Source organism: Amblyraja radiata, chromosome 46 (genome assembly GCF_010909765.2).
Source record: "Amblyraja radiata isolate CabotCenter1 chromosome 46, sAmbRad1.1.pri, whole genome shotgun sequence".
NCBI lineage: Eukaryota > Metazoa > Chordata > Chondrichthyes > Rajiformes > Rajidae > Amblyraja > Amblyraja radiata.
Window position 1 is genome coordinate 5,227,356 of NC_046001.1, and position 26,752 is coordinate 5,254,107.

At 42.1% G+C, this 26,752-nt stretch overlaps 1 protein-coding gene across 2 annotated transcripts; it reads left to right on the plus strand.

Annotated features, from left to right (window-relative positions):
• The first annotated feature begins 11,857 nt into the window (after positions 1 to 11,857).
• Positions 11,858 to 25,989, plus strand: rhebl1 (RHEB like 1). Of its 2 annotated transcripts, none has more exons than XM_033015500.1 (9): positions 11,858 to 12,222; positions 15,680 to 15,751; positions 17,086 to 17,153; positions 17,466 to 17,548; positions 18,126 to 18,182; positions 21,098 to 21,160; positions 22,274 to 22,321; positions 23,109 to 23,190; positions 25,815 to 25,989. In XM_033015500.1, the coding sequence occupies exons 1-9, from the start codon at positions 12,171 to 12,173 to the stop codon at positions 25,986 to 25,988; spliced, it is 699 nt and encodes a 232-aa protein (XP_032871391.1). In that variant the 5' UTR covers positions 11,858 to 12,170; the 3' UTR covers position 25,989. The 2 variants fall into 2 exon arrangements, with proteins under 2 accessions (XP_032871391.1, XP_032871392.1); XM_033015501.1 differs by lacking the exon at positions 25,815 to 25,989 and adding an exon at positions 23,660 to 25,583.
• Positions 25,990 to 26,752: the final 763 nt, after the last annotated feature.

A 26,752-nucleotide genomic window follows, 5' to 3' on the forward strand; every position in this document is an offset into this window, starting at 1 on the left:
GTGTGTCTTGTTGGAATTGTTTTGTTTGTATGGCTCTAGGAACAGAGTTTTGTTTGAGCCTCACTGAGGTTCAAATGACAATGAATAAAATATTGTATGTTGTATCGTGTTTCTTCTGGGTACTCCCTCTGTTGGAGGAGAGAGTGCGGTGGTGGTTTGCTGCTCTTGTGCTGGATTACAATATGGTGATATTCCAGTCAGGTGCGTTCCTGAGAATTTCTACACTGGCAAAGCAAAGTAATAAGGTGAAGGAAGCAACTGCTGGTTTAAACCGAAGATAGACACAAAATGCAGGAGTAACTCGGCGGGTCAGGCAGCATCTCTGGAGAAAGGGAACAGGTGGTGTTTCAGGTCTTCAGACTCAATCTAAGCAAACTTATAAGATGCCCTCAAACACACTGCGGGTCAAAGTGGCAGGTGATCGAGGCTTTAATGTGTGCTTATATGCTTCACATCATTAAATATGTACACATGTATAACTTTTTTACAGATTCTACAGTTGGCAGACCTGCTGGCTGAGAGAATGAAGGTGAGAGATGTTCTGAAACTAACTGTTTAAGAAGGAACTGCAGATGCTTACAACTTCAACTTACAAAATTCTTAAGGGGTTGGACAGGCTAGATGCAGGAAGATTGTTCCCGATGTTGGGGAAGTCCAGAACAAGGGGTCACAGTTTAAGGATAAGGGGGATATCCTTTAGGACCGAGATGAGAAAAACATTTTTCACACAGAGAGTAGTGAATCTGTGGAACTCTCTGCCACATAAGGTAGTTGAGGCCAGTTCATTGGCTATATTTAAGAGGGAGTTAGATGTGGCCCTTGTGGCTAAAGGGATCAGGGGGTATGGAGAGACGGCAGCTACGGGATACTGAGTTCGATGATCAGCCATGATCATATTGAATGGCGGTGCAGGCTTGAAGGGCCGAATGGCCTACTCCTGCACCTATTTTCTATGTTTCTATGTTTCTATGCTGGAAAATCGAAGGTGGACAAAAGTGTTGGAGAAACTCAGTGGGTGCAGCAGCATCTATGGAGCGAAGGAAATAGGCAACGTTTCGTCCCGAAACGTTGCCTATTTCCTTCGCTCCATAGATGCTGCTGCATCCGCTGAGTTTCTCCAGCACTTTTGTCTACCTTCTGAAACTAACTGTTGCTGGCAATGGTCACCTCCTGCTTTGCAGCAACTGTGGTTGGTGAAGTGCCTCCTCTGACCCCTGCTTTACATGTTTCATGTTGGACTCCAGGTCACCTGAGTGAAGATGTGCCCAGAACTTGGAATGAATTCAGATTCAGATTCAGATTCAGATTCAAACTTTATTGACATTGTGCAGTGTACAGTACAGAGACAACGAAATGCAGTTAGCATCTCCCTAGAAGAGCGACATAGAATATGAGCAATAAATAAATATATTTACGTGCATACAGTCATAGTAGTGCAATTATTTTTTCCTGGTGGAAGGAGTGTGGGGGGGGGGGTGAATGGCAATCACCGAGGTACAGTGTTGAGTAATGTAACAGCCGCAGGGAAGAAGCTGATCCCGGTCCTGCTGGCCCGGCAACGGAGAGACCTGTAGCGCCTCCCGGATGGTAGGAGGGTAAACAGACTGTGGTTGGGGTGAGAGCAGTCCTTGGCGATGCTGAGCGCCCTTCGCAGACAACGCTTGCTTTGGACAGACTCAAGGGAGGGGAGTGAGGGGAATGGCGACTTCGAGGTAAGTTTGCTGTTTCCACCTTTGGTGCCAGGTCTCAAGGGCCTGTGCCACTTCGGAGGTTTTTTAGGCGACTACAGGCCTGTCGCCTGTATGGTTGTGAGTCGTCTCCTCAAGAATTTCCGTTCAAGAATCGTAGCGTTTTTCTGGTCGCCGCTGGATTTTGAAATGTTCACTACGTTTCGCCGACTGTTGGCTTGACGCCAATGAGCGTAGCTTGACTTCTCCTGACTTAGGTGCTGTCGTGGGTTGTCGCCATGATGCCGTAGATTGTCGCCGGTGCTGACCGGTGAATTCCATTGGTGACTACCTACGTCAACCGGCGACAGGTATCGGTGACTGAATCGTCTCGTTGTCGCTGGCTTGGGTCATACCTTGTCGTAGCTTGTGGACGTAGGTGTGGTCGTAGGTGGACGTCCGAACGGCTGTCGCCGGTTGTCGGTAGCTTGCCGCAGCTGGACGTCGACTAGGATATAGGTTGTCGTATACATTGTCAGAGGGGAGTCCAGTCGCCGTTTTTTCGGCGACCTGCTACGACCATGATAGTCGCCGAAAAAAATCGCCTATAGAACAACTACTGTTAGCGCTGGTAAATAAGTCAAAGATAGACCCAAAAAGCTGGAGTAACTCAGCAGGAAGGGCAGCATCTCTAGAGAGAAGGAATGGGTGACGTTTCGGGTGGAGACCCTTCTTCAGACCACTGGATGTACATGTAATCAGGACGACAGATGGCACAATGGGCTAAGTGTTCGGCTGGCGACCGGAAGGTGGCCGGTTCGAATCCCGCTTGGAGTGCATACTGTCGTTGTGTCCTTGGGCAAGACACTTCACCCACCTTTGCCTGTGTGTGAGTGACTGGTGGTGGTCGGAGGGGCCGTAGGCGCAGATTAGCAGCCACGCTTCCGTCAGTCTGCCCCAGGGCAGCTGTGGCTACAGAAGTAGCTCACTACCACCGAGTGTGACTGAGGAATGTATGAATAATGCGATGTAAAGCGCCTTGAGTATTCTAGAAAGGCGCTATATAAATTCCATCCATTATTAAATAGGTCAAGACTGACCCAAATTTCCACCTTATTTTTTGATGATTAACTTTTTTAAAAAGTGTAAATTCTGCCAGCCAAATTAATTTGCATAACATTTTTTACCAAAACAATTCAATTTGCAGCATTTAGCCACTGCAGAATCTGCCACGCAGGTTGAGTTTGCTACTTGTTAAACAAATGGATCCTGTTAAGGGAATGGTTAACAAGGTAACGTTTCTCTCATGACTTATGGGTGAACCAGTAACTTGATATGTTAAAAAATAAATCGAGATTGCTGCTTATATAACTCCATAATTCTCACTTGGTTGTCTCCACACAATGTCAAAATTATGTCAAGATGTAAATTAAATTCACGACTTCAGAGAAGCGTTTGTTTTAACGAGGTGTCAAATGTCTGATTCTCTCCACTGGTCGCTGATTAAATACTCCAACCGCTCACATCTTGAATCAATGCAGAGGCTTCCCTCTGCTGGTTGAACGCGGAATTACCACTTGGAGACCCATCCCATTCTAATTTTAAGTGCCACTCTCTATATTGTCCATGCTGCGTTACCTTCCGTACTGCTGTCCTCCTTCAAATAGCCTCCTGGTTTAGTCCAGTCTCATACAAAAGCAATAGCCACTTCGAGGGTGATTGCAGAAAATATTGAGAGATAAGACAATAGACAATAGGTGCAGGAGTAGGCCATTTGGCCCTTCGAGGCAGTACCGTCATTCAATGTGATCATGGCTGATCATCCCCAATCAGTACCCCATTTCTGCCTTCTCCCCATATCCCCTGACTCCGCTATCTTTAAGAGCCCTATCTAGCTCTCTCTTGAAAGTATCCAGAGAACCTGCCTCCACTGCCCTCTGAGGCAGAGAATTCCACAGACTCACAACTCTCTGTGAGAAAAAGTGTTTCCTCATCTCTGTTCTTAAAGGAACTGCAGATGCTGGATTCTTAAGCGAAACACACAGTATGAAAGAAAAGGCTAGGTATGAAAAGTTTGTGTCTCTTTCCTTCCTACCCAAGAGACACAAAGATCACAAACTGTGATCAACAAACTGGGGCACTGTACACACTGGGGCTGTCCCAGGTCTGCTTGCATGTGCAGTTCTTGTCAACTGAATCATCATATCTGCTTTTCAAAGACTTTTCTTTCTTAAGGTAACGTGATCTATATTTTAAAAGCTTTCTTGCATTAAAAAGCATCAAGATGGTTGCCAGTGTAACCACCAGCCAGCTGTGCTGCTGCTGTGGGTTATCATGTTGTCGTGGTAGATACCATTTGAAGACACGAGGACATGTGGTGGAGATACAAATACTGTCTCCATTGATAAAAACACATCTCTTGATGCTCCTGAACACATCATCAGTGATGTAACCTTTCGGGTCTTTCAACATCAGACACCCTCGCCCAGGCGACCCAGCCGTGGTTGATCAGACCACGACGTGTGTTCTGGTGGCATTCGCTCCTCCCCATGGACCTCCTCTCCTGATCCAGAGCCATCTCGAGGCCTTCTCCGCTGCCTCTGTGGTGTTCTTGATGGCTCTTCTCCTCGCCACTCCGTTGATACATAGATACATAGAAAATAGGTGCAGGAGTAGGCCATTCGCCCTTCGAGCCTGCACCGCCATTCAATATGATCATGGCTGATCATCCAACTCAGTATCCCGTACCTGCCTTCTCTCCATACCCCCTGATCCCTTTAGCCACAAGGGTTGATGCCCAGTGCACTTAAGGCTTTGTAGAGCGATTGCCCTGCAAAACCTCTGCAGCCAACCTCGATGGGCATACACCTTGCCTTCCAGCCCTGCATACGGCAGTCTATGACCAGCTCTTCATACTTGGTCAACTTCCTCTCGTGGGCCTCCTCCAGACGGTCCTCCCACGGCACTGTCAGTTCCAACAAGACAGAGACAAAGACAGAGCCTTCCATTTATTGCTGACTGAGTATTCTTCCCCCACTGTGTGCATCCCTCCACCATGCCAACAAAGATTGGTAACCAGCAAAACAAAGTTGAGAGCAGCAACTTTAACAATTGTTTGCCTGTTGTTCTGGAATTTGCCCCGTAATATAAACAGGGCAGATTCCACAGTGGTGGGACTCTCAGGGTGTATTACAGTAATATAAAAGCAGCATTAGGAAACCGTGACCTTGCCCTGACCCCAATCGTTTTTGACTGAGATATTACTAAAATTGCCACTTTCATGCTTTGAGAGTGATTTTCATGGTCAAATTGTTAGATTTCACAGGAATAATGAATCATTTATAAATGTATAAAGTGAATTTTGAGATAGTTTCATTGACTTTGTGAATTGATTTCCCCATGAACACAGAAAATGATTGTGACTTTCCTCTTTGCTTTAATGTCCAATGAAGTATTTACTGTAGGTTGGTGGCAGTGCTGGTAACAATGCCATCGGAACGGGTTTAAGGGAGCTACTGTCCTACTAACTGTGATGGACCTTCATTCACAGATAAAAATGATAAAACCGTTAACTTCCCCCGAGTACGTCTTTGCTTTCATCCCCCTCAATGCTTGCCCCTTAACTGCCCTTTCTGAAGGCAATACTTCTTTCCAGTTTTATAGATGCCAAGAGCCTTTGTGTGCTTAGCCAGAGTATACATTAGTTCCATACAAGTACAGACAGTTGGTGAGTGTAGATCAGAAACAAGGCTGCTTCAATAGCATTCTTTGATTAACAATACAAATGTCAGGGAAGTAGAACTTTGGAGTCTCCTAGTGGCAGTAATCTTATTTAATCACCTTCCAGCCTTGGTCGCATCTAGACCATTTGGAGACTAGGGACTGATGGTCCCTTCATTTGTAAACTGAGGTTTAATAACAGTTTGCACGGCACTTGCACATGTGATGTTCCAAAGCTGTTAGATCTCTGTATATTAAGTCCAACAGTGCTGCTGCCAGTAGCTTTACTATGCAATTGGCATCAGCAGACCATCAGCTTATATAACGGACATCACGTGTAGATGTGGATGAGGGAAGGCTCATTAAGAGTCAAGGAAATGGTTAATAAGAAAAATGGCAGCTTCATCTTGCATGCAAACAAGTGTGGCCCTGTTTTCAAAATCCAATCACACTTCTATCCTCGTGATTAATGGCTTGACTAGATTTTTATCACTTATTTACCTATATTCACTGTGAGAATGGAGCGGCTGGGCTTGTACACTCTGGCGTTTAGAAGGATGAGAGGGTATCTTATTGAAACATAGAAGATTGTGAAGGGTTTGGACACGCTAGAGGCAGGAAACATGTTCCCGCTGTTGAGGGAGTCCAGAACCAGGGGCCACACACAGTTTAAGAATAAGGGGTAAGCCATTTAGAACGGAGACGAGGAAACACTTTTTCTCACAGAGAGTTGTGAGTCTGTGGAATTCTCTGCCTCAGAGGGTGGTGGAGGCCGGTTCTCTGGATGCTTCCAAGAGAGAGCTAGATAGGGCTCTTAAAGATAGCGGAGTCAGGGGAGATGGGGAGAAGGCAGGAACGGGGTACTGATTGGGGATGATCAGCCATAATCACATTGAATGGTGGTGCTGGCTCGAAGGGCCGAATGGCCTACTCCTGCGCCTATTGTCTATTGTCTATTGACACTGTTCCTAACAGTTAGTGTAATCATGATCTTATTTAATGTTAAAAGCGGTGCAACAATGCATGCTGGTATGGCATGTTGGTACGTCTAACCTAGATTGATGTGCAGCATTGATGCTGTTAAATGCAGACAGCGCTTTTTTTAATTGCAAAAGACCTCTGATTAAAAGTAAGATGGAAGCTTCTTTTTCTCTGCTGATGTAGACAGATTTTATAGTGTTAAGAGGTAATCATATCCTCTATTCCTGACCCTTGTGAGGACCCACCGTTAATCCATGCTGTTGATAACTCAATGGATGCTCTCTCCGAAACATCAGTGGGGTTGCACGTTCCTCAGTTCACTAGCTCCACCTCTTCCGCAGAGAAAATCGTCATTGTAGAACCATGCATTGCCAAAAATATACACGTTGAAGAGAGAAGTACGAAGCTTTGTGCATGAGATGGAACACCAGTCAGCTCAGAGACAGAAGTGAAGACACAAGGAATTGCATAAACCTGGAATCTTGAGCATAACACAACAGTGCTGGAGGAACTCAGCGGGTCAGACAGTATCTGTGGAGGGAATGTCCAGCTGACGGTTTTAGGTCAGGGCCCTTCTTGAGACTGAATCAGTCTGAAGAAGAATCCCGACCTGAAATTTTCGCCTGTCCACTCCTTTCACAGACACTGCCCGACCCGCTGAGTTCCTCCCTCCAGCACTTTGCATTCTGCTCAGTCAGTGCCAGTGCGAGCAGCACGGGAGCCAAGGAGGGGCAGCCATGAATTCTCAAAGACCACCTCAACTGTCTGACATACCACCAGACAGGAAGAGAGTGATGATAGAATGTGGTTTGTTTCAGAGTCTCCTCAAAGACTACTATGAAGCAATGGTTGGAAGGATCCAGTTGGGCGGTGGTAGATGGGGTGAGCTTTACTATTGAACAAAAAGCTTATTTTAACTGGATGATGGAATACAGATCAGTTAATTTTCTTATTCCAACAATAAACTTTATTCATAAAAATATATACAGGAAGTACAATGCAATAATTACATGTGTTACTTTATATAGAAACATAGAAAATAGGTGCAGGAGTAGGCCATTCGGCCCGTTGAGCCTGCACCGCCATTCGATATGATCATGGCTGATCATCCAACTCAGTATCCCATCCCTGCCTTCTCTCCATACCCCCTGTTCCCTTTAGCCACAAGGGCCACATCTAACTTCCTCTTAAATATAGCCAATGAACTGGCCTCAACAACCTTCTGTGGCAGAGAATTCCACAGATTCACCACTCTCTGTGTAAAAAATGATTTTCTCATCTCGGTCCTAAAAGACTTCCCTCTTATCCTAAAACTGTGACCCCTAGTTCTGGACTTCCCCAACATAGGGAATAATCTTCCTGCATCTAGCCTGTCCAACCCATTAAGAATTTTGTATGTTTCTATAAGATCCCCCCTCAATCTTCTAAATTCTAGCGTGTACATGCCGAGTCTATCCAGTCTTTCTTCATATGAAAGTCCTGCCATCCCAGGAATCAGTCTGGTGAACCTTCTCTGCACTCCCTCTATGGCAAGAATGTCTTTCCTCAGATTAGGAGACCAAAACTGTACGCAATACTCCAGGTGTGGTCTCACCAAGACCCTGTACAACTTCACCGTGCCATCAAAGCACCAATGCCACTCATGTGCCCACTTTGGATAATATGCCTGTAGAGTATTTACGACACTGTTACAGAGACCTACAGTATCCAACAGCCGAAGGACCCCAGACCATGGTCGTAAAGACACTTTGGCTGTCAGTTACGCAACAGGCCAGTGGCGCTCGAAGATTTAAGTCAGGACGAAGTCCATACTCCTCCACACCACTCCATGCACCCATCCCCGCGCTACCCACACGCTAGCAGGTCGTGTAAATGGCACGCGAAGGACAGCCAAGTGGGACAGGCCCTTTACATTTGGTCTCATTGAGCTGTTTCTATACATTCTGTACTTAATCTGGGATTGTATTTACGTATGCTGATCATTTTACTGAACTGTATGCAAAAAAATGTTTTAATGTACCTTGGTACATGCGATAATACAGAATCATTGTTATGCTGGGCTTTTCACATACACATCACTAAAAATAAATGAACTGAATCAATTATCTGCTGATTGCATTTGAACATACATCATACTGTAGCTTCCAATGGGAGCAACCTCCCACTACCTTGCACATTGTGACAGATCAGAAGGATCAATAGAAAAAACTCTGCAGCATTCTAAAAGTATAGTTGAATAATGTGAGAAAAAAAATGCAACAGTTGTTTCAATCCCAAGTAACTAAAAACTTTACAAACTCAAAACTCGGGCTGTTCTGATTTAGTTTATAGCAGCCAAAGAGGCATTACATTCAGTGGAAAATTGGGCAGTGTTCCTGCTCTTGATTCAGCATTCCTGAGGGGGGGAAAAAAAGATTTGTGTACATCTAACGCCTTTCACTTCTCTTTTAGGATGTCCCAAAGCAGTTTGCAGCTAATGAGGTACTTTCTGATTACTTTTGTAATGTAGGACGTATGAGGCAAGGATGGGAATCTGGCCTGGCTGTCACAACACAGGGTGAATTTTACTCCTTACAATTATTGTCAAGACTCAGACGTGAAAGTGATCACTTTGGAATGTATAGGAGGACTAATTCCCATGGCAATATTAATTAGATTTTCCGATTTAGCAAGGGCAAGTTTTGTTGAAACACAAAGAAAGTGTAACTCTAAACTTCGACAATCAACAAAAAAACATGTCTGATATCCTCTTCAGATTCAATGCTTTTTCGTTTCATAACAGTGTTCAACTAATTACATGATGTTTGACCCTATTATGGCTGAGAGGTCTTTTGTTTGGTCCCCAGTACTTCTCAAAATTAGCTTATGCACTGATAAATTCTATTTAACAACAGATTAGAAATTCTCCAAACCTCTAGTAACAGTGCATTTGACTATATTAGATGACCTGAGTTTTTTCCAGCATTCTCTGTTTTTATTTTACACTCCCAGCATCTGCAGTTTTTCTGTTTAAATTTTCATCCACAAGAGCAGTTCCAACAACCTGGTTTTTAGATCACAATTCATAATATACCATGGCAATCTGAACACCCACAAGTCTGAATGTAAAAAAACACACAAATTGCTGGTGTATCTGATTTGATTGAATAGCATGCAAAAACAAAGCATTTCGCTGTACCTCAGTACACATGACAATAATAAACCTAAACCTAACTCAGCGGGTCAGAACCCTTCTTCAGACTCATTTTAAAGTGAGTGGAGGTTGAAAGGAACTGGATGGTCTAGGAATTATTGAAGATTTGTAAAGAGCGTGAGGTGTCTCGGATGTAGGTCAGAAGGGACTGGACAAGGGAGAACAAGATAGAATTGAGGTTGAAACGAGGAACTGCAGGTGCTGGTTTTCAATAAAAGACAAAGTGCTGGAGTAACTCAGTGGGTCAGGAAGCTTCTCTGGCGATGTCTCGGGACCCTTCTTCAGACTGATTGTGGTGGTGCGGGGTGGTGGAGTGGAGAAAGAATCAAGGTATTTGGAGATTTTAAAGAAAGAAAGGCAGGACACAAAGTGCTGGGGTGTCTCAGCACGTCAGGCAGCTTCTCGAGAGAACATGGATAAGTGATGTTTTGTGTTGGGACCCCTCGTCAGACTGATTGTGTGGGAGGTGGAGAAAGGTGGGAGAAGAGAGGCAGGGCAAAGCGTGGCAGGTAATAGGTTCGGGGGGGGGGGGTTCGATGGGCAGATGGTTGGAGCAAAGGCCACAGATGAAAACACAGGATGTGTGAGATGGACTGATTTGGTCTGGTTTGGCTCAGCCACCAAGAACGACACCTGGAGGCTGCAGCGAATCGTCCGATCGGCAGAGAAGGTTATTGGCTGCAACCTTCCCTCCATTGGTGAACTGTACACTGCAAGGGCCAGGAAGCAAGCGGGCAAGATCATCTCTGGCCCCTCTCACCCTGGCCACAAACTCTTTGAATCACTTCCCTCTGGAAGGCGACTCCGGATTGTCAAAGCTGCCACAGCCAGACATAAAAACAGCTTTTATCCACAAGTAGTTGTTCTACTCAACAGTCAAAAATCTGTAGCCTCCCTTTGATCTGGTATTTTGTTGGTTCACATGCTTGATCAATGGTGTTTTATTATTAATGTTTTATTATTATTAATGTTTAGTGTTTTCTGAGTCATTCGTAACTGTCACTGTATGTCATGTTGTTTTTGTGGGCGGAGCACCAAGGCAAATTCCTTGTATGTGAATACTTGGCCAATAAACTTAAACTTACTTACTTACTTACTTGAAGAGTTGCAACTTGTGAAGTCAAAGAAAGGAATGGAGGAGGAGGGGAGAAAGAGGTATGAGCCTTGCTGGGGCACAGGGGACGATGAGGAGGAAGGGAGGAAATGAAAGGGGGGGAGAAAGGGGGTGTGCGGGAGAAATACATCCCTTATCATGTATCTGAATGGCTCGATTGTAATCATGTATTGTTTTTCCGCTGTCTGGTTCCCATGCAACAAAAACATTTTCACTGTACCTCGGTACACGTGACAATAAACTGAGCTGAGAAATGGTCAGTGTGAAGTTTGGAGACTGACTCGAGGCACACGCGTGACAATAAACTTAACTGTACCTCCGAAGCTAAACTAAAGACCAGCGATCACCCTGTACACTAGCACTATTTTACACAACAGGGACAATTTTCACGAAGCCAATTAACCCATAAACCTGTAGGAAGGAACTGCAGCTGGTTTAAACCGAAGATTGACGCAAAATGCTGGAGTAACTCAGCGGGACAGGGGAGAGAAGGAATGGGTGACGTTTCGGGTTCAGAAATGGTGAAGGGTCTCGACCCGAAACGTTACCCATCCTTCTCTCAAGAGATGCTGCCTGTCCCGCTGAGTTACTCCAGCTCTAACCTACAAGTGTTTGGAAACCGCAGCACCCGGTGGGGTGGAAGATTGCAACCTTCACGTGGTCCGCCCTGTTTCGACTAATGTAACCAACTCGTTGTTTAAGAAGGAACTGCAGATGCTGGAAAATCGAAGGTACACAAAAATGCTGGAGAAACTCAGCGGGTGCAGCAGCATCTATGGAGCGAAGGAAATAGGCAACGTTTTGGGAAGGGTTTCGGCCCGAAACGTTGCCTAAACGTTCGCTCCATAGATGCTGCTGCACCCGCTGAGTTTCTCCAGCATTTTTGTGTACCAATGCACAAATGGAAGATCAAATAGAACAAGTTGTTCAACAACTTTAGGTTGTGCACACGCCACACAAAAGAAGAAGCAGCACCCGGAGAAAACCCACGCAGGTCACGGGGAGAACGTGCAAACTCCGTAAAGACAGCACCCGTAGTCAGGATCGAACCCGGGTCTCCGGCGCTGCAAGGCAGCAACACTACCGCTGCGCCACCGTGCAGGAGACACGAAGCTGGCGGGCAGCGCGGCCGCGAGCCGCCCAGGAGAGGGCGCGCAGCGGGGAGAGGGGGCGGCGCCTTGGCCGTGAGTGACAGGACAGGTACCGCTCCGTGCAAATGGCGTGAAGGGTTTGTTATTGTTATTGTTTCTGTGTGTAAGCGTGAGTGAAGAGAGAAGCTAAATAACATGACTAAAAATGACGCCCTCGTGGGCGATTAAGAGACAGTGGATGGTTGCATAAATCGGCGAAGAAAAAGAGAGCGCGGCCCGAGCGTCTCATTCGGTTCCCGCTCTCCAGGTTGTAAACACGCGTTGCTGTCACGTGGCCAGCGCAAGACCGGGTTGTTTAAATTGATTTAAAAATAGACTTCCTCCCCCATCCGGCTAAACATTAGATGGCTCCGGCGAAGTCGCGGAAGATTGCGGTGCTAGGGTACAGATCAGTCGGTGAGTGGCTTTACTTTCTGTGGCGTTTGTTACCCGGTCTTCCTCCTTCCCGCCCGCTCGCTCTCCAACTCTCCACTGACGTTGTTCCTATTTAATGAAACTGAAATTTTGTAAATCCTCATTAGGGCATGACATTCAGTTATCCGCCTTCACATTCAAACAGTTTCCCATTCGTTCACTTGCATGCTAATATTTTTTGTCCCCCCCCCCCCACCCCTTCCCTATCTCAGATAACGGTAAATTAAGAAAATAAGGGGAATGTGTCTTAGTAGTGGAAGGAAACGCATGTCCTTTATTTTGCTCCCCCCCCCCCGTTTTAAAATAGTATTTTGTTTTATATTTAATCTGTTTTTTTCCCCTCTCGTTCCCATTTGTGGGAGTTTGCAGTGGGCAAATTGGTATAAAGTGGTAACTTAAATAAAGTTCATTGGCTATATTTAAGAGGGAGTTAGATGTGGCCCTTGTGGCTAAAGGGATCAGGGGGTATGGAGAGAAGGCAGGGATGGGATACTGAGTTGGATGATCAGCCATGATCACAATGAATGGCGGTGCAGGCTCGAAGGGCCGAATGGCCTACTCCTGCACCTATTTTCTATGTTTCTATGTTGCTGTGGTTCGTAAGTCATAGGAGTAGAATTAGGACATTCGGCCCATTAAGTCTATTCCACCATTCAATCATGGCTGATCTATTTTTCCCCCACAAGCCCATTATTTTGCCTTCTCCCCATAACCCCTGACTTGGGAACGACTTTTTCTACTTTTATCAGATTTCTGAATGGTCCTCTCCTGAAGCTAGGGTGCACTCCCAATCTTGTAACGTACCTCATTGTGGACATTAGACATTTTCTCTGTAACCTTAACACTAGGATGCTGCAAAACTTTTCTGCACTCTGGTACTTTTCTCTTTGCTCTACCTGTTGTATTTGTGTTTGGCTTGATTGTATTCATAGGGTATTATCTGATTTAATTGGTTAACACGCAAACAAAAGCCTTTCACTGTATCTTGATACGTGGCAATAATATACCAAACTAAATAAATCAAAACAGTGGCTCTATTTTTGCTCCCTATTCACATTAAATGTAATTATTTACATGTTGATCACGCCAGAGTAGGCAAAGATTCTAGAACACCAATGACCTCCCTGAATCTGTAGATGGGAGCAAAGGTCCATGAAAATGTTCATTAGAAACCAAGTACAAAGATCCCAGAACTAATCCAAACCCCTGTTCACTCTGGAGTTTCGAAGGATGAGAGGGTATCTCATTGAAACATATAAGATTGTTATGGGTTTGGACACGCTAGAGGCAGGAAACATGTTCCCGATGTTGGGGGAGTCCAAAACCAGGGGCCACAGTTTAAGAATAAGGAGTAAGCCATTTAGAACGGAGACGAGGAAACACTTTTTCTCACAGAGGGTGGTTAGTCTGTGGAATTCTCTGCCTCAGAGGGCAGTATAGGCAGGTTCTCTGGAGGCTTTCAGAGAGAGCTAGATCGGGCTCTTAAAAATAGAGGAGTCAGGGAATATGGAGAGAAGGCAGGAACGGGGTACTGATTGGGGATGATCAGCCATGATCACATTGAATGGCGGTGCTGGCTCAAAGGGCCAAATGGCCTACTCCTGCACCTATTGTCTATTGTCTATAAAGTGTTGTGTTCATTGTCATACAAACCATCATAGCAGTGGTGCAGTATTCAAGAAATGGAAACAAATTCAAAATGTATTTAAAAATATATATATTTTTTTTAAAGCAGTACACATACCTCAAAGCAGTACACATACCTCAAAGATGGTGCTGAAGTAGAGATGTCGAAATCTTCAAGTTCTTAAGTTCTCAGCAAAGCAATCGGCATAAGTTAGGACCCGTCTCACCCATGTTACCCCAGAGTGCATTTCAGACCTCTAATCTACCTCATTGGAGACCTTTGAACTATCTTTTAGCAGACATTTCCTTGCATTAAATGTTGTACCCTTTCTATACACTGTGGACGGTTTTATTGTAATCGTGTACAGTCGTTTTGACTGGATAACCTGCAACAAAAGGCTTTTCACTTTACCTCGGTACATGTGACAATAATAAACTAAACGTGCAGAACTTTGGGGATAATGTGGAACTCACAATAACTAGGAAATTATATCCTATATGTTGATGGTGGGACGTCCATGTGACAGACTGAGCTACATCCACAATTCTCTGTAATTTCTTGTTGTTTTGAGCTGTTCCTAAATCAAGCTGTGATGCAGCTGGGTAGGATGCTTTCTGTGGTGCATCTGTCGTTGGAGACATGCCAAACATCCTAAGGCTAACTGGGCAGGTGACGTCCTTTCACTGACCTGTTCAAAGTGAACATAAAATGCATTGAGCTCATTCGGGAAGGACATGTTGCCAGTGATATTGCCTGACTTCACTTTGTAGCCTGTTTGGTGGTTTTCTTCTCCACGGATGCTGCTTCACCTGCTGAGTGCTTTCAGCATTTTCTTTTTCACATTTCTGGCATTTGTAATTTGTTTTTCATTTACTGAAGTATTTTTAACATCCTATTTTTACATCATTCAAAACTTGACCTTGGCAATCTCATCATCCACTGTTGGTTCTTGAACACTCCCAGGGTCTCTAGGCTTGGCTTCTGTTGACTTGCAAGACACCAAAGTAAATAGAAAGTGAATATTCTGCAATTTTGTCTGCCTTGGCTGCAAATTTTTTAAGTTCATTCAGCAACCGGGGTAGGGCAGCTGAGATTGAAAACACAAAATGTTGTAAATCCACGGGTCAGGTAGCACCTGCGGCAAGGCAAACAAAGTTCATATTTTGGATCAATCTTTTGACCAGCCCAGCAAAAGAAAACTGGTATGATTTAAGTTGCCTGAGAGATGAAGAGATGGGTAGAAACCATGGGAGAGACTGATGCAAATGCTGGTGGTGCCACCAGCTGAGTGAGGGTGGTGAAGGCCTGTTAATTTCAGATTATTGGTTTTGAAGAGATGTAAAGGAGATCAATGAGGAAGACATAAAGTGCTGTAGTATTTCAGTGGGTCAGGCAACATCTCTGGGGAATATGGATAGGTGACGTTTTGGGTTGAGACCCTTCTTCAGTTCTCGCCCTTCTCCAGTCTGGAGAAGGTAACCAATCCAAAATGTTACCTATTCATGTTCTCCAGAGATGCTGCTCAACCCACTGAGTTACTCCAGCACTTTGTATATTTTCTAAATGAGCATCTGCAGTTTATTGGAGAATTAATGGGGGCATTGGGGAGATGGAGGGGGGGGATAAGTACTGGAACTATGCAAAACAAAGCTGAGCTGTTATTGCAAATCTTAAGTTTTAATTTTTTTTTAATCCTCAAAAAGTGCCTTCGTGATAATGACCAATATCACAACAGATTTTTTTCCCCCCCTTGAATTAAGGCAAGTGCTGTTTGTCTTTCATTATGTCTTAGCTTTGAATTAAACTTTGTAGGAAAGTCGTCTCTGGCAGTCCAATTTGTGGATGGACGTTTCGTGGATTGTTACGACCCTACAATTGAGAATAGTGAGTATGGTCTTTTATATGTAAATATCATTAGTGGTGCCATAACTGGCTGAGCAAATTTGTAGTCGACTCTGTGATTAGGAGTGTAGTGGCAGGTTTTTCTTTGAACATTCTTTGCTCCTTCAGATCCTGATGTGTTGGACACTGCTTTCATCCACATGGATCAATCAATAACTTTAAGGGTTTGGGGTTTTTGTCTCCTGTAACAGAACAGGTCATCATAACTGATCATGTTGTCAACATTGTGGTCTTTGGGATTGCTGGGATATTTCTGGGACTGGATTACTTTTTTCATTTCTTTTTTCAAAGTACACTTCACTGAATGTTGAGCAAGAAGATGCACAAGTAATGAAATATTGTTTGACAACACACTTGCTGTGTATGAGAGATTGAAAATAACTTCCCTACAGCACATCTCTCAACAGTGCAACTCACAAAGGTGTTCGAAGGCAATGAAATCCTGTTGGGGGGGGAAGGAGGTGGGGGAGTAGTTGCAGTTGTTGGACGTGCCCATTTTTGTCCACATTAAAATTATGGTGATCTGTTCAATATGTTGATTAAGGAATAAACATTGGCAGCAGGGCAGCAGCAAAATGTCTTCTTCTAGTTCTGTGGCCTTTTCTATCTACAGTATATGAGCAGCATATGACCTGGGATTTAATTTTCTTCCAAAAGATGACAGTGTACTGCACTCTTAGAATTGCCACGGACATTCCCCCTAGTTTGCATTTGGCTGCCCACTGAAGCGCAACTTGTATCTTCTGGAAAATGATTGCAATTGATGTCTAATTCACCTTGTTAAATGCTTGTGGATGTAGCACTGAGTACCATGTTATATAAGCCTGTAACATCCTGGTCTGATGTCAGGCTGGCTTTGCAATTTTCAAATTGATCAGATAAATGTGTATTTCTTCTAAGCTGCTTTCACTGTAAGTGAAATCTGCTGGTTTCCCTAGAAACAGAGCTGCTTCTCTTTTTGTTTATGTGCATTTGATTGATTCTTGAGGCAGCTGTGCTGAAATACTACATGTAGTAGGATTATTGAGATTGTGAATCAATGTGGTTACCTTGCTTGTAGGGCGATAAATGGAACAACATGTAGCATAAATACTGGATCTTGCTCAATGTTCAAAAGATTATGGATGGGGGGGTGGGTGAAATATGCATCTAAAGTAGAGCACCTGTTAGGATTATTGAGATTATGAGTCGGCATTAACTGAAATACTGCACCTTGTTTGCTGAGTTATTGATTACAGTGTAGCTATCATCTGCAATATTGAACTTAATATTGCAAACATTCTGCTCATGTGACTTCTTTAAACATTTTTTTGCAGCATTTACTAAAACCTTAAACTTCGATGGGCAAGAGTTCTACCTGCAGCTAGTAGATACTGCTGGGCAGGTGAGGTCTTTGTGGGTGTTGTAGATGGGTTCACAGTTTGGGTGGCACAATGTTTCAAAACTGTCATGTGATTTACTGTGAATATTGTAAAACATTTTTGCTACCTACCAGACACTAACTGTTTTGCAGACATTTTTGGTATCACATTTGTGTTGCCAAATATTAAGTTTGATGACACTTTGCTACTTTTGGTAACTTGTATTTCACTTTCTTCTTGTGTTCAGCACAGACATTGTGGGCCAAAGGGCCTGTTCTTATACTATACTGCTCTGCGTTCTCCAGCATTTTTTTTTTTCCCTGTTCAACTTTTAGGATGAGTATTCCATTTTCAGCTTCTCCCACACAGTGAACATTCATGGGTATATTTTGGTTTACTCTGTAACATCTATGAAGAGGTGAGTAAACGAGATTAAAAATATTCTGAAGTCGATGGGAGTAATTTTAATATCTGATGTGATTTGACAGCAATTATAAGATGAAATTGCTTAAAGATTGATCTTGGGTATTTGATTGAAGAGCCAAAGAAACTCTAGTTATTTCAGTGTGCATGGCGAAGAATACGTATGATTGGATGCAAGGTGAGGCTTTACTACCATCAAGGTTTAGCTTGGCTACTTTGGAGTTTTTAAATTAAAGAGTGTGATCATTGCATCTGCAGAGTTGAATCACTGAACCAGAATAGGATCTCTCTCCTCTTTGCCCACCACCAGGGCCAAATTATCTCTCTGTGGTCTAGTCTGCCATTGCTTAAATTTTGATGCAGGTAGATAACCTAGCAAGTACTAACTTGGGGAAAGTTGGGGTAAGTACTAACTTGAGGAAATTGAACAATAATGCATTTTGAGCAAGAGGGTTCCTTGCAAGGTGAGAGCGGACTTAAGTTTTTATGCACTAACTTGTAGAATAGTGTAACTGTTTCTTGTAACTTTATAATTTTTTGCTCTTAATGTCTGTCCTTTGGTGTTTTTGCAGTTTTGAGATGATTAAGATAATTCGCAGTAAACTACTGGACAAAGTGGGAAAAATCCAGTAAGTATCAGTTAATTATATTTTGAGGGGGAACTTTCTTACTTTCCTAGCCGATTCAAATCGTTCTGCCTTAATGCGACACACACAAAAAGACAAAGTGCTAGAGTAACTTAGCGGGTCAGGCAGCATCTCTGGAGATCATGGATAGTCTCTCCCACTCCTCTCTGGCCCTTGGGGACAAGCAGGGCAGGGCTCGACGGCTTGCTTTTGGGACAGGTATCCCGGCTCTGTGGCGAGTGAGCCATGCCTGCTGCCGGAGGATGCGCACGACACCACTGTCTACTGCTTGGCACCAGTGATTGTTCTGTTAACAAACGTTTACCACACTATTCACTGGTTTCGCCACTTTCGGGGAGCTATGGACTTGCACCCCTAGATCCCTATATACATCAGGGCACAAGAGAGTCTTGCAATTTACAGTATACTTCTTGCATTTGATCTCCCAAAATGCAATACCTCATACTTGTCTAGATTAATCTTCATCTGTCAATTTTCTGTCCAAACTTTCTCCTGATCTATATCTTGCTAGGTCCTTTGACATCCTTCTTCACTATCCACAACATCATGAATTTTTGTGTCAGCTGCAAACTTGCTAATCAGGCCACTTACTACTTCATTCAAATCAGTAAGCTACAGTACATTAGGAACAAGCTCGGACCCTTGCAGAATACCATAGTTACAGACCTCCAATAAGAAAAATACCCCTCTTATTCTTAAGCCCTTTGCTTCTCTGGGGAGCATAGGCCATTGACAAATATCCTCCACCTCACTCGCTTGTTGGCAGTTCTTTTGAGATCTCCCCAGTTGAGCCCACTCTCAAACATTTCTGTCTGGCCACCTCTTCCCCAGCTGTTCCTGAGGCAACCTCTTTTCCTTTTTCCTTGGGGGTTCCATTTCAGGGCTTGCCGGGTGATGTTTGTGGCAGGTTTTCTGAGGGTGTGTCCAATCCAACTCTCCTCTACCACTGCCCCAAATCTTCTATAGCCCAAGCCAATTTTGGATCTGATAATATATTTTAAATTAGAAGAAAAAAACTTTTAGAATGTTAACGTAAAGATTGTGAGTGCAGTTTTCAGGTAGTTGACCATGCCGGTTGGTGCCTGTTTTCATTTGAGCATTTGCAGGATTTTCTGTTTATCTGTAAGATTTACAGCATCTGCAATATCTTAATTACTGGTCATAAAAGTTGATTTTATTCCAATACTTACCAATGTGAGGAAGCTGATAAATGTTACTCATGTATTTGAATGGCAGTGTGACTTTGTACAGTTAAAGATTTCTACTGCAGTGTTTTGCATAAGACCTTTATTGATTGCATAATGTGTCTTATTCTACTGAAGAACATTTAGTTGTGACCGTCAAAATTACATCATGGGGTAGGATAAGTATAACTGGAACTTTAATATTGTAATATTACCTCATTTCAGGAGGTTTCTTGCAATTAAATAAGTAGGTTTTTGTCTTCGTGGCAACAGTAAGTCAGACTAAGGAGGTGCAGTTAGGGAAGGACTTTGAAGAGGAAGTAGAGCATGGTTAGTATGCTCATCTGCCAAAGGTACAACTGGAAACTGAGATGTGCCATTAAAATGTAGTCATCAGTCTACTGACATTTCCGTTGCTGCTCAAAACCTTCAATGGTTTGGTTTTATGGTACACTTTATTTCAGTGTGAATTCCACAGTAATATGCTGACGTAATCAAACTTGTACGTTTTGTTTTATTCAACAACTTTTATCTGCAAACAGAACAAATTATTAAAACTGAATAAGGCAACAAATGATCTACCTTTGTGTACTGGTTTTCCTATTCTGGAGATGTGTACTTAACCAAGCTTATAACTGATCCTCAAAAGTCAAAATTGCAGCCTGTGAGTTTGGACACCTCCGTTTCACATGGTAACTGAGCTAAGAAAGGCCTTCTACACAATGATGTGGAGGTGGTCCATAGTTGCCACCTTTATAATGTTGTGCTATATATATATACTCTCCTACCATTAAGTGTTACAGGAGTATTTGTAACCATTAAATCTTTTCAAATAGATAAATCATGGCATTTATTGTTTTTGCCCTCTCTGCTCCGAAGAAAACGTATTGTATCCACCGTGGATACAGTTTATCATGAAATCTTGCTGCTCTTTTGTTCTTGTGCTCTATGTACTTCCACTAGTACAGGTTAGGATGATCTTCATCTGCAATAATAGAGATCAGAAATAACCAATGATGCACATGTTAACTTTATTAGGCTTTCAATGTAAGCAGCGGCTCACTGATGTCTAAATTTTACTCTGCTAAGGACCCTTTGGCTTTGAAACCACGCTTTTTAATGTACAGTTTACAGGGGAAAAAATCCAGACCACTGAAGTGCCTGCTTTCAGCTCCAAGTGATCGTATAAAATCAAAAGCAACATTCTAAATGTTTTATTTAAATGTTGAATTGCGATTCCTTAGACTCTCTCAAAATAAATGATTGTGAGAAGAAAATACACATCGACACTGTGTGACCACTACTGTTACTGGTAGATCCTTCATTTTAGATTTAAATGCACCTACGATAGGTTTTCAAGTACTACAATTGTTATTTTGGTAGAAAGACTTCATGCATCTAAAATAGCTTAAATGAAGGGCTGTGCTTGAGAGATGAATGCACTTATCTGTTTTTTAACACCATCTTATAGAGTAGTACATGAAAAATTCATGCAGTGTTTCTTTTTATATAGGTGGTAATGGAAGTTTTTAATGCAGTTTCCATAAAATGAGGAAGATGCAATGCACAATGTACTGTATATATTATTCCTCTGTTTTGCAAGACTGGGGATTTAAACACAACTTGGACAGATCTGCTGACGTACTAGTAGCACAAGCAAAGGCCCTTCCAACAGTTATGACTAACTCTGTTCATTATTTATTTAACCCTCAGCCGGCCATCATCTCCACATTATGCTCCACCTTTTGAACCTCCATGTTTTTGCCAAATGTGCAGGTGAGTAGTGAGGGCATGCAAGCAAGTGCTTTCTCGTGTTTGTTGACCTGTGCCTTCTGTGTATGGAAGTACCTGAGGCCATTTTACTGGAAAGCACTATAGTTCTCACTCTAACGCAAGGTATCTTCATTCCCATGGGATTATTTTGGGGTAGGGAAGATGGGTGGGATAGGTGGAGGAAAATTCTAACTTTGTCAGCATGGCAATGGATTTCCATTTTGATCTCCAGTCCAGATCTCCAGTGTGTAACTTCAAATATTCCATGAACTATTTGCACTCGTGGAGCTGACAGAGTTCTGAATAACAACTGCCAAATTCGGCCTTTGGTGTGTGGTGAGAGAAATGAAACAAGAAAAATGTACTTGATCCATTTACCTGTTGAATGCGCAATGTCCATGATTTGTATTGTTGAGAGTGACTACTATACAATCCTTCTGGAAAGCCATATCCCATCAGAGTCACCCACCATTGCGTGGTGTGGCATTACCATTGTGCTAAATAGGATGGATTCAAAACTAGACCATTTCCTCCCACATGGATGGATCTGAAGTACTGTGCATAACCAGCTGTGCCAGAACTGTATTTGTTTGTCTTTTAATCTTTTAATTATTACCCAATGTATCCCTTATCAAGCTAAAGACTGCAGAAGAACGTGCCTAAAGTAAAACAAAGCCTGTCTCAAGTTCTTGTGATATTTTAAAAAATGGCTAAGCATGCTGGATACAGCAAAGGACATGCATTCTGACCACATTCTAACTGTAATATGGACATACACAAAAACTAGTCATGCCCCAAGCCAAGTATAGAGAGAAACCTGGCATAAGGCCCACAATGTTGAAAGCTTCACAGGTATGTATTTTTCCCACATTAGAACTCAAACCCAATTCAGCTGAGCGCTGCCCTGTTGATCAAATGAAATAAATGTACCTGCAACAGCCTGCTCAATGGTGTTTTGGGGTTTATTTAGGACTAAATGACTCCAAGCCCTAATTTTAAAGCCACAGTCCAAATGTGAACAGATGCTAAAATGCCAGGGTTATGGTGACAGTTTCTAGCCTTCACAGTTGAATCTGATGTAACTTTGTTTCCCCCCCCCCCCCTTCAATTGTTTAGAATACCGACAGTGCTGGTTGCAAATAAGAAAGACCTTACCAAACAAAGGTATGTAGAAGTTTTTCTCTAAAGAGCAAAGTTTAATGTATAAAACATTGTTTATAACGAAGGATTATTCTTAATTATTCAGTAATAGGTGGGAACCAACAAATAAGTGGCAAGGGAGGGAATTGGTTTCTACACTGTCCAGGAGATATTTCTATTTGGAATGTTCTTAGTTCAGCATCAAAAAATCATCTACCTTTTCTGGATATGTGAGGAAATGACTTGGGAAATTAAACATCGAATATGATGGTTGAAGAAAGGTACCTGCCAACTGCTGCCTCAAATGTCTATGATTGGGTATTAATTGTCCTCATGAGAATTAGAAGAATTTTATTTTTGCCAGTTTTTTCTTATTGTAAAAGACTCTGGGATTATAGATATTAAATGAGTATTTTCCTCTTATATTTTAAAAAAATCAAAAAAATCAATGTACAATAAAGGAAATTAGTACAAAAGGAAGTGCTGCGTTCAGATATGATTAAGGCTCAAATTTATGAAATTCCAACTGGGAACCAGATCTTGAAGCGGTTGATCATAGAATCCGAGGCAATTCAGTGGAAATGGTCTCTGACAGTCTTTAAAATATTTTTTGATCTGGAAGTTGGATAAAAGGTTTTCCAGTGTAACGCCTCTGTTCAAAAACGACGTGGAGTATCATCTTTGAGGGAGGTGGAAGTCGATTCTTCAGACTTTATTTAAAAAATCGTTTTTTTTGCCAAAATTGCTTGTGTATTTGTTTTTTGTTTTAATAATTGTGTCATTTTGACACGTTTACTCCTTTTTTCCATAGAGTGGTGAAAATTGAAGAAGGGAAGAAACTCGCACATTCTTGGGGAGCTGCATTCTTGGAATCGTCGGCAAAACAGAATGATGTAAGTGATTGGGAAGAAATTGATTGCTTGAACATTTGTCTCTTAAAGGAGGCGTTGTGCTGAATAAGTGAGGATGTCTAAACCTTGTGCTGGTACTGAAGAATTTGGATTCCAAACCAGTGTTCATAGGATTTGTTTTTCTTGCATGTCAGAGGAAATGTTAATAAATATTTATGGAAGAGGAGGAGGCTATTCACCTTTGAAGACCCCTAAAGAAAGGTCCCCAAATCCAACTTGAGCCTATGCCAATTGTGGGTACAGTTTACTGTAAATCCGTTGCAACAAGGTAATGGTGCTTTGGTCAGAATATTAGCGACTGATTCTGACTGACTAATTTCCCCCCCGAGTGTCACTGCTCACGTACATTTATGGGAAGGGGAGAAAATATTTACCAGCCATCCTAGGCTTTGCATCTCTGGCAAGTATTTATATTAAATATTATGTACATAACTGAATTGTTCTTTTTCAGACCACAGTGCAAATATTCAAAATGATGATCCAGGAAATTGAAAAACCCGCTGGGTATGTCCAGGACAGGAAATGTGACATGATGTAGTGAGCTTTGTGGCCATGACACTTTTCTGGTTGCTGAGGAATGAAGGCCTAACCATTTTGTGATCTGGTTACCTGTAGCTGAGCTAACAGAATAGAAGTCTACCACAACTGTTCTACACTAGTTGGCTTGATTTATTAGGTCACTAAGTCGTTAAATAAGCTTTGTATTGTTTGTGATATGCAAGTCCTTGCTTAGACTTGTATAGCTAGTAAAATAAGATCCACTCTAAGTGGTATTCAGTAATGAATCAGAAGCTTGCCTATCGTTTGAAATCAAAGGCCTGCTTTATGTTAACGAATTAGCTTCTAAAGTACATTTGGTGTCTGATGGGATTGCCACTTCAACATAACCTTTTTATTTTAAGTTTCATGTGGATTTTGTTTCCATGGAGTGGGAATAAATGCAGTCTTTTCAAAATGTATTCCTTCTTGCAAAGGACTTTAAAAAAAAAAAAAAAAAAAAAAAAAAAATCTAGAGTCTGTAGCAAATTGAGATTGCATAAAGTATAGATTGTAATAGTGGTATCTTGAATTGATAACTGTCTCAATAAGATTATTGTCTGTTATTGGCTATTTGATCTAAAACCAAATCTACTGGTTTGAGAGACCCAGTTTTTTGATTTACTTTGGTTTTGAGTGATAATGAAGCTGCTTCATGGAATGGATCTATTGATTTACTGTGAAGCAACTCGTACCTCCTAACCCCTTTCCCATCTGTCCAGCTGAAGATTTTCTTTTTGTCTTTCAATTGAGTTTGAACATGACACAAAGAAAATGTTGCTGATATATGTGAGCTGCTTTGGCCTGGGTTGTGCAGCAACATGAATGTTTATTTTATGGTAAGGGACGGCTAAGTATTACAAAATCATTTTGGTATGTCTAATTTGATCAACTGCCATGGTTTTATTGTTGTGAAATAATTGAGAAACATAGTTACTTATTTAAATGTGCTGATTCGTTTGATATTCATGCTAAATGAATTATGCTGCAATAGTCTGAGAGCACTTGCAATTTCTGACATAAAACTTTGGTTGTTAACTTTTGAAGCCATCCATTAGGCTTTGATTTGAGCTTGTGGATTTAATTGAGTAGTTGTGCATAATCTTTATGTAAAAACTGGATGTCATGCTGCAGCCACGATTTGCCATTATCATGAGAGAAGCTTGCTGCTACTAATCACCTGTTCCTTGTTAGGTGATCCTCATGCTAACAGTATGATTGAAGCAATATTTTGGGTATAAAATTACTCCAATAAATCTAAGAAAGCCAAAATTGCATTTGGACATAAACTGCTGCTATTTGGTCAGATCTAGTCTGAACATTTTGGTCTCAAATGGAGCAATTCGTACCACCTTCAAAAGCGAGTTAACATTTGAAGTGCACTTTCAATGACAGAGATTTATACTGAGTGAGTTGAGACAAATCTCAATGTTTTCTGACCAGTTAAGGATTTGCGTTTTGATATATTTGTCTTTTCTATGATTTATTTTTTATTTTTTATTCTGCTCAAAGTGGGCAAAATATTTGATATCCTCAATTGGAGCCAACTGTACTGAGATCAATGGCCCACATTACCATTGAAATAGTGCCTTGAATTCTTTGTTTTTGCTGACCTTTTGTCTTATGTAAGCTATGGATGTAATTGAGTCTATAAGTGTTAGCTATTTAGTAGTTCATCAATGATCTATTATTGTAATGTGTTATCTTGTCGGAGTAATATTTTGGTAATGCATTGCCCATGCCGGCACTAAATTTAGACAGGGTTTTTTTTTTGTTGTGCAAGGTACGATGTGAAGTTGATTTGTAGGACTTGTTTATTAAAATATTATGGAATCATCTGACTTGTGTCTCAATTTCTTGACCGTTATGAACATGAAACTATCTTTGGATCCAAATGCTTCATCCACAAAATTGTTGGATTAGCCATTTCATTAGAGGTACAGCAAAGTCAAAGTCAATTTTATTTGTCACATGCACCCGAAGGTGCAGTGAAATGAATTTGGGCCTCTGGCCCACCAAGTCCATGCTGACTACAATAATCCCATCATTATTTTCCCTTCTCTCCACAGTATCTGGAATTCCCCAGGTTCCTGCACTCATCAACACACATGGGAATTTACAGTGGCCAATTAAACTACCAGCCTGCACGTGTTTGGAACATAAGAGGGAAGGGAAACCAGTCACGGGGAGAAAGTGCAAACTCCACACTGACAGCATTTGCACTGAAGCATGCATACAGCTGAATGAACCGATAGATAAAGTACCTGCCTCTGCGTAGAGTGTTTTTACAGTAGTACATTTTAGGAGATGTTTTTCTTTAATTTCAGTTCCACATCCTGTTTCCATGTGCAAAGATCTCTACTTTTATTTTGGCTGGGAGGAGAGATGGTGAGCACAGAGATTTAGTTGAAATCAGTCACTTTCATAGAGAATGGTGCGGTCACTGACAAAGGAACACATCCCCTGCACTGGTTTAGAAAGTCTCATCATCCGAACAGAGGCAGAGAAATTGGGACAATTGAATAGCATCCTTGCAGGAAACTGGCTGCAGTTGAGAAAACTGTAGAAGTCTGGACTAGTAATGGATACTGGTTGCCTTAGGATGGGGACAGAGCGAAGTAGAGAATGGGAAGAGATGAGCCAGATATGGACAGAGGAGGGGGAGGAGAACATAATTCTATTCTGTTTTAACATTTTATATTTTGCAACATAAAACAGGCTAATTTTCTCACTTTCCCACTTCTGATGGACCAGAAACATTGACACTGTCTCTCCACAGCTGCTGCCTGACTCGAGTTTTTCATTTGGTTTCTGGTTTTGTTCCCTGCCTTCAGAAGCCTATTTCACCTTATGAATAACATGATGCTCTGTGTATGATTTGGTGCGCATAGTTAGTTTATGTGCAAGCAATCATGAATTGGGTGCATGAATTTTTTTTCCCCATTGCCCAACCATTAATAGGAAATACATTTTCAATTTGCTGCATCACCTGGAAAGTGTTTAGATT

What these genes read in the sequence shown, in the direction of transcription:
- rhebl1 (XM_033015500.1), top strand. Translation starts at nt 12,171, where the DNA reads ATGGCTCCGGCGAAGTCGCGGAAGATTGCGGTGCTAGGGTACAGATCA. An exon ending in TAGTAGATACTGCTGGGCAG is followed by an intron (nt 17,154 to 17,465) that starts GTGAGGTCTTTG and finishes TTCAACTTTTAG; the next exon opens with GATGAGTATTCCATTTTCAG. An exon ending in CGTCGGCAAAACAGAATGAT is followed by an intron (nt 23,191 to 25,814) that starts GTAAGTGATTGG and finishes TTCTCTCCACAG; the next exon opens with TATCTGGAATTCCCCAGGTT.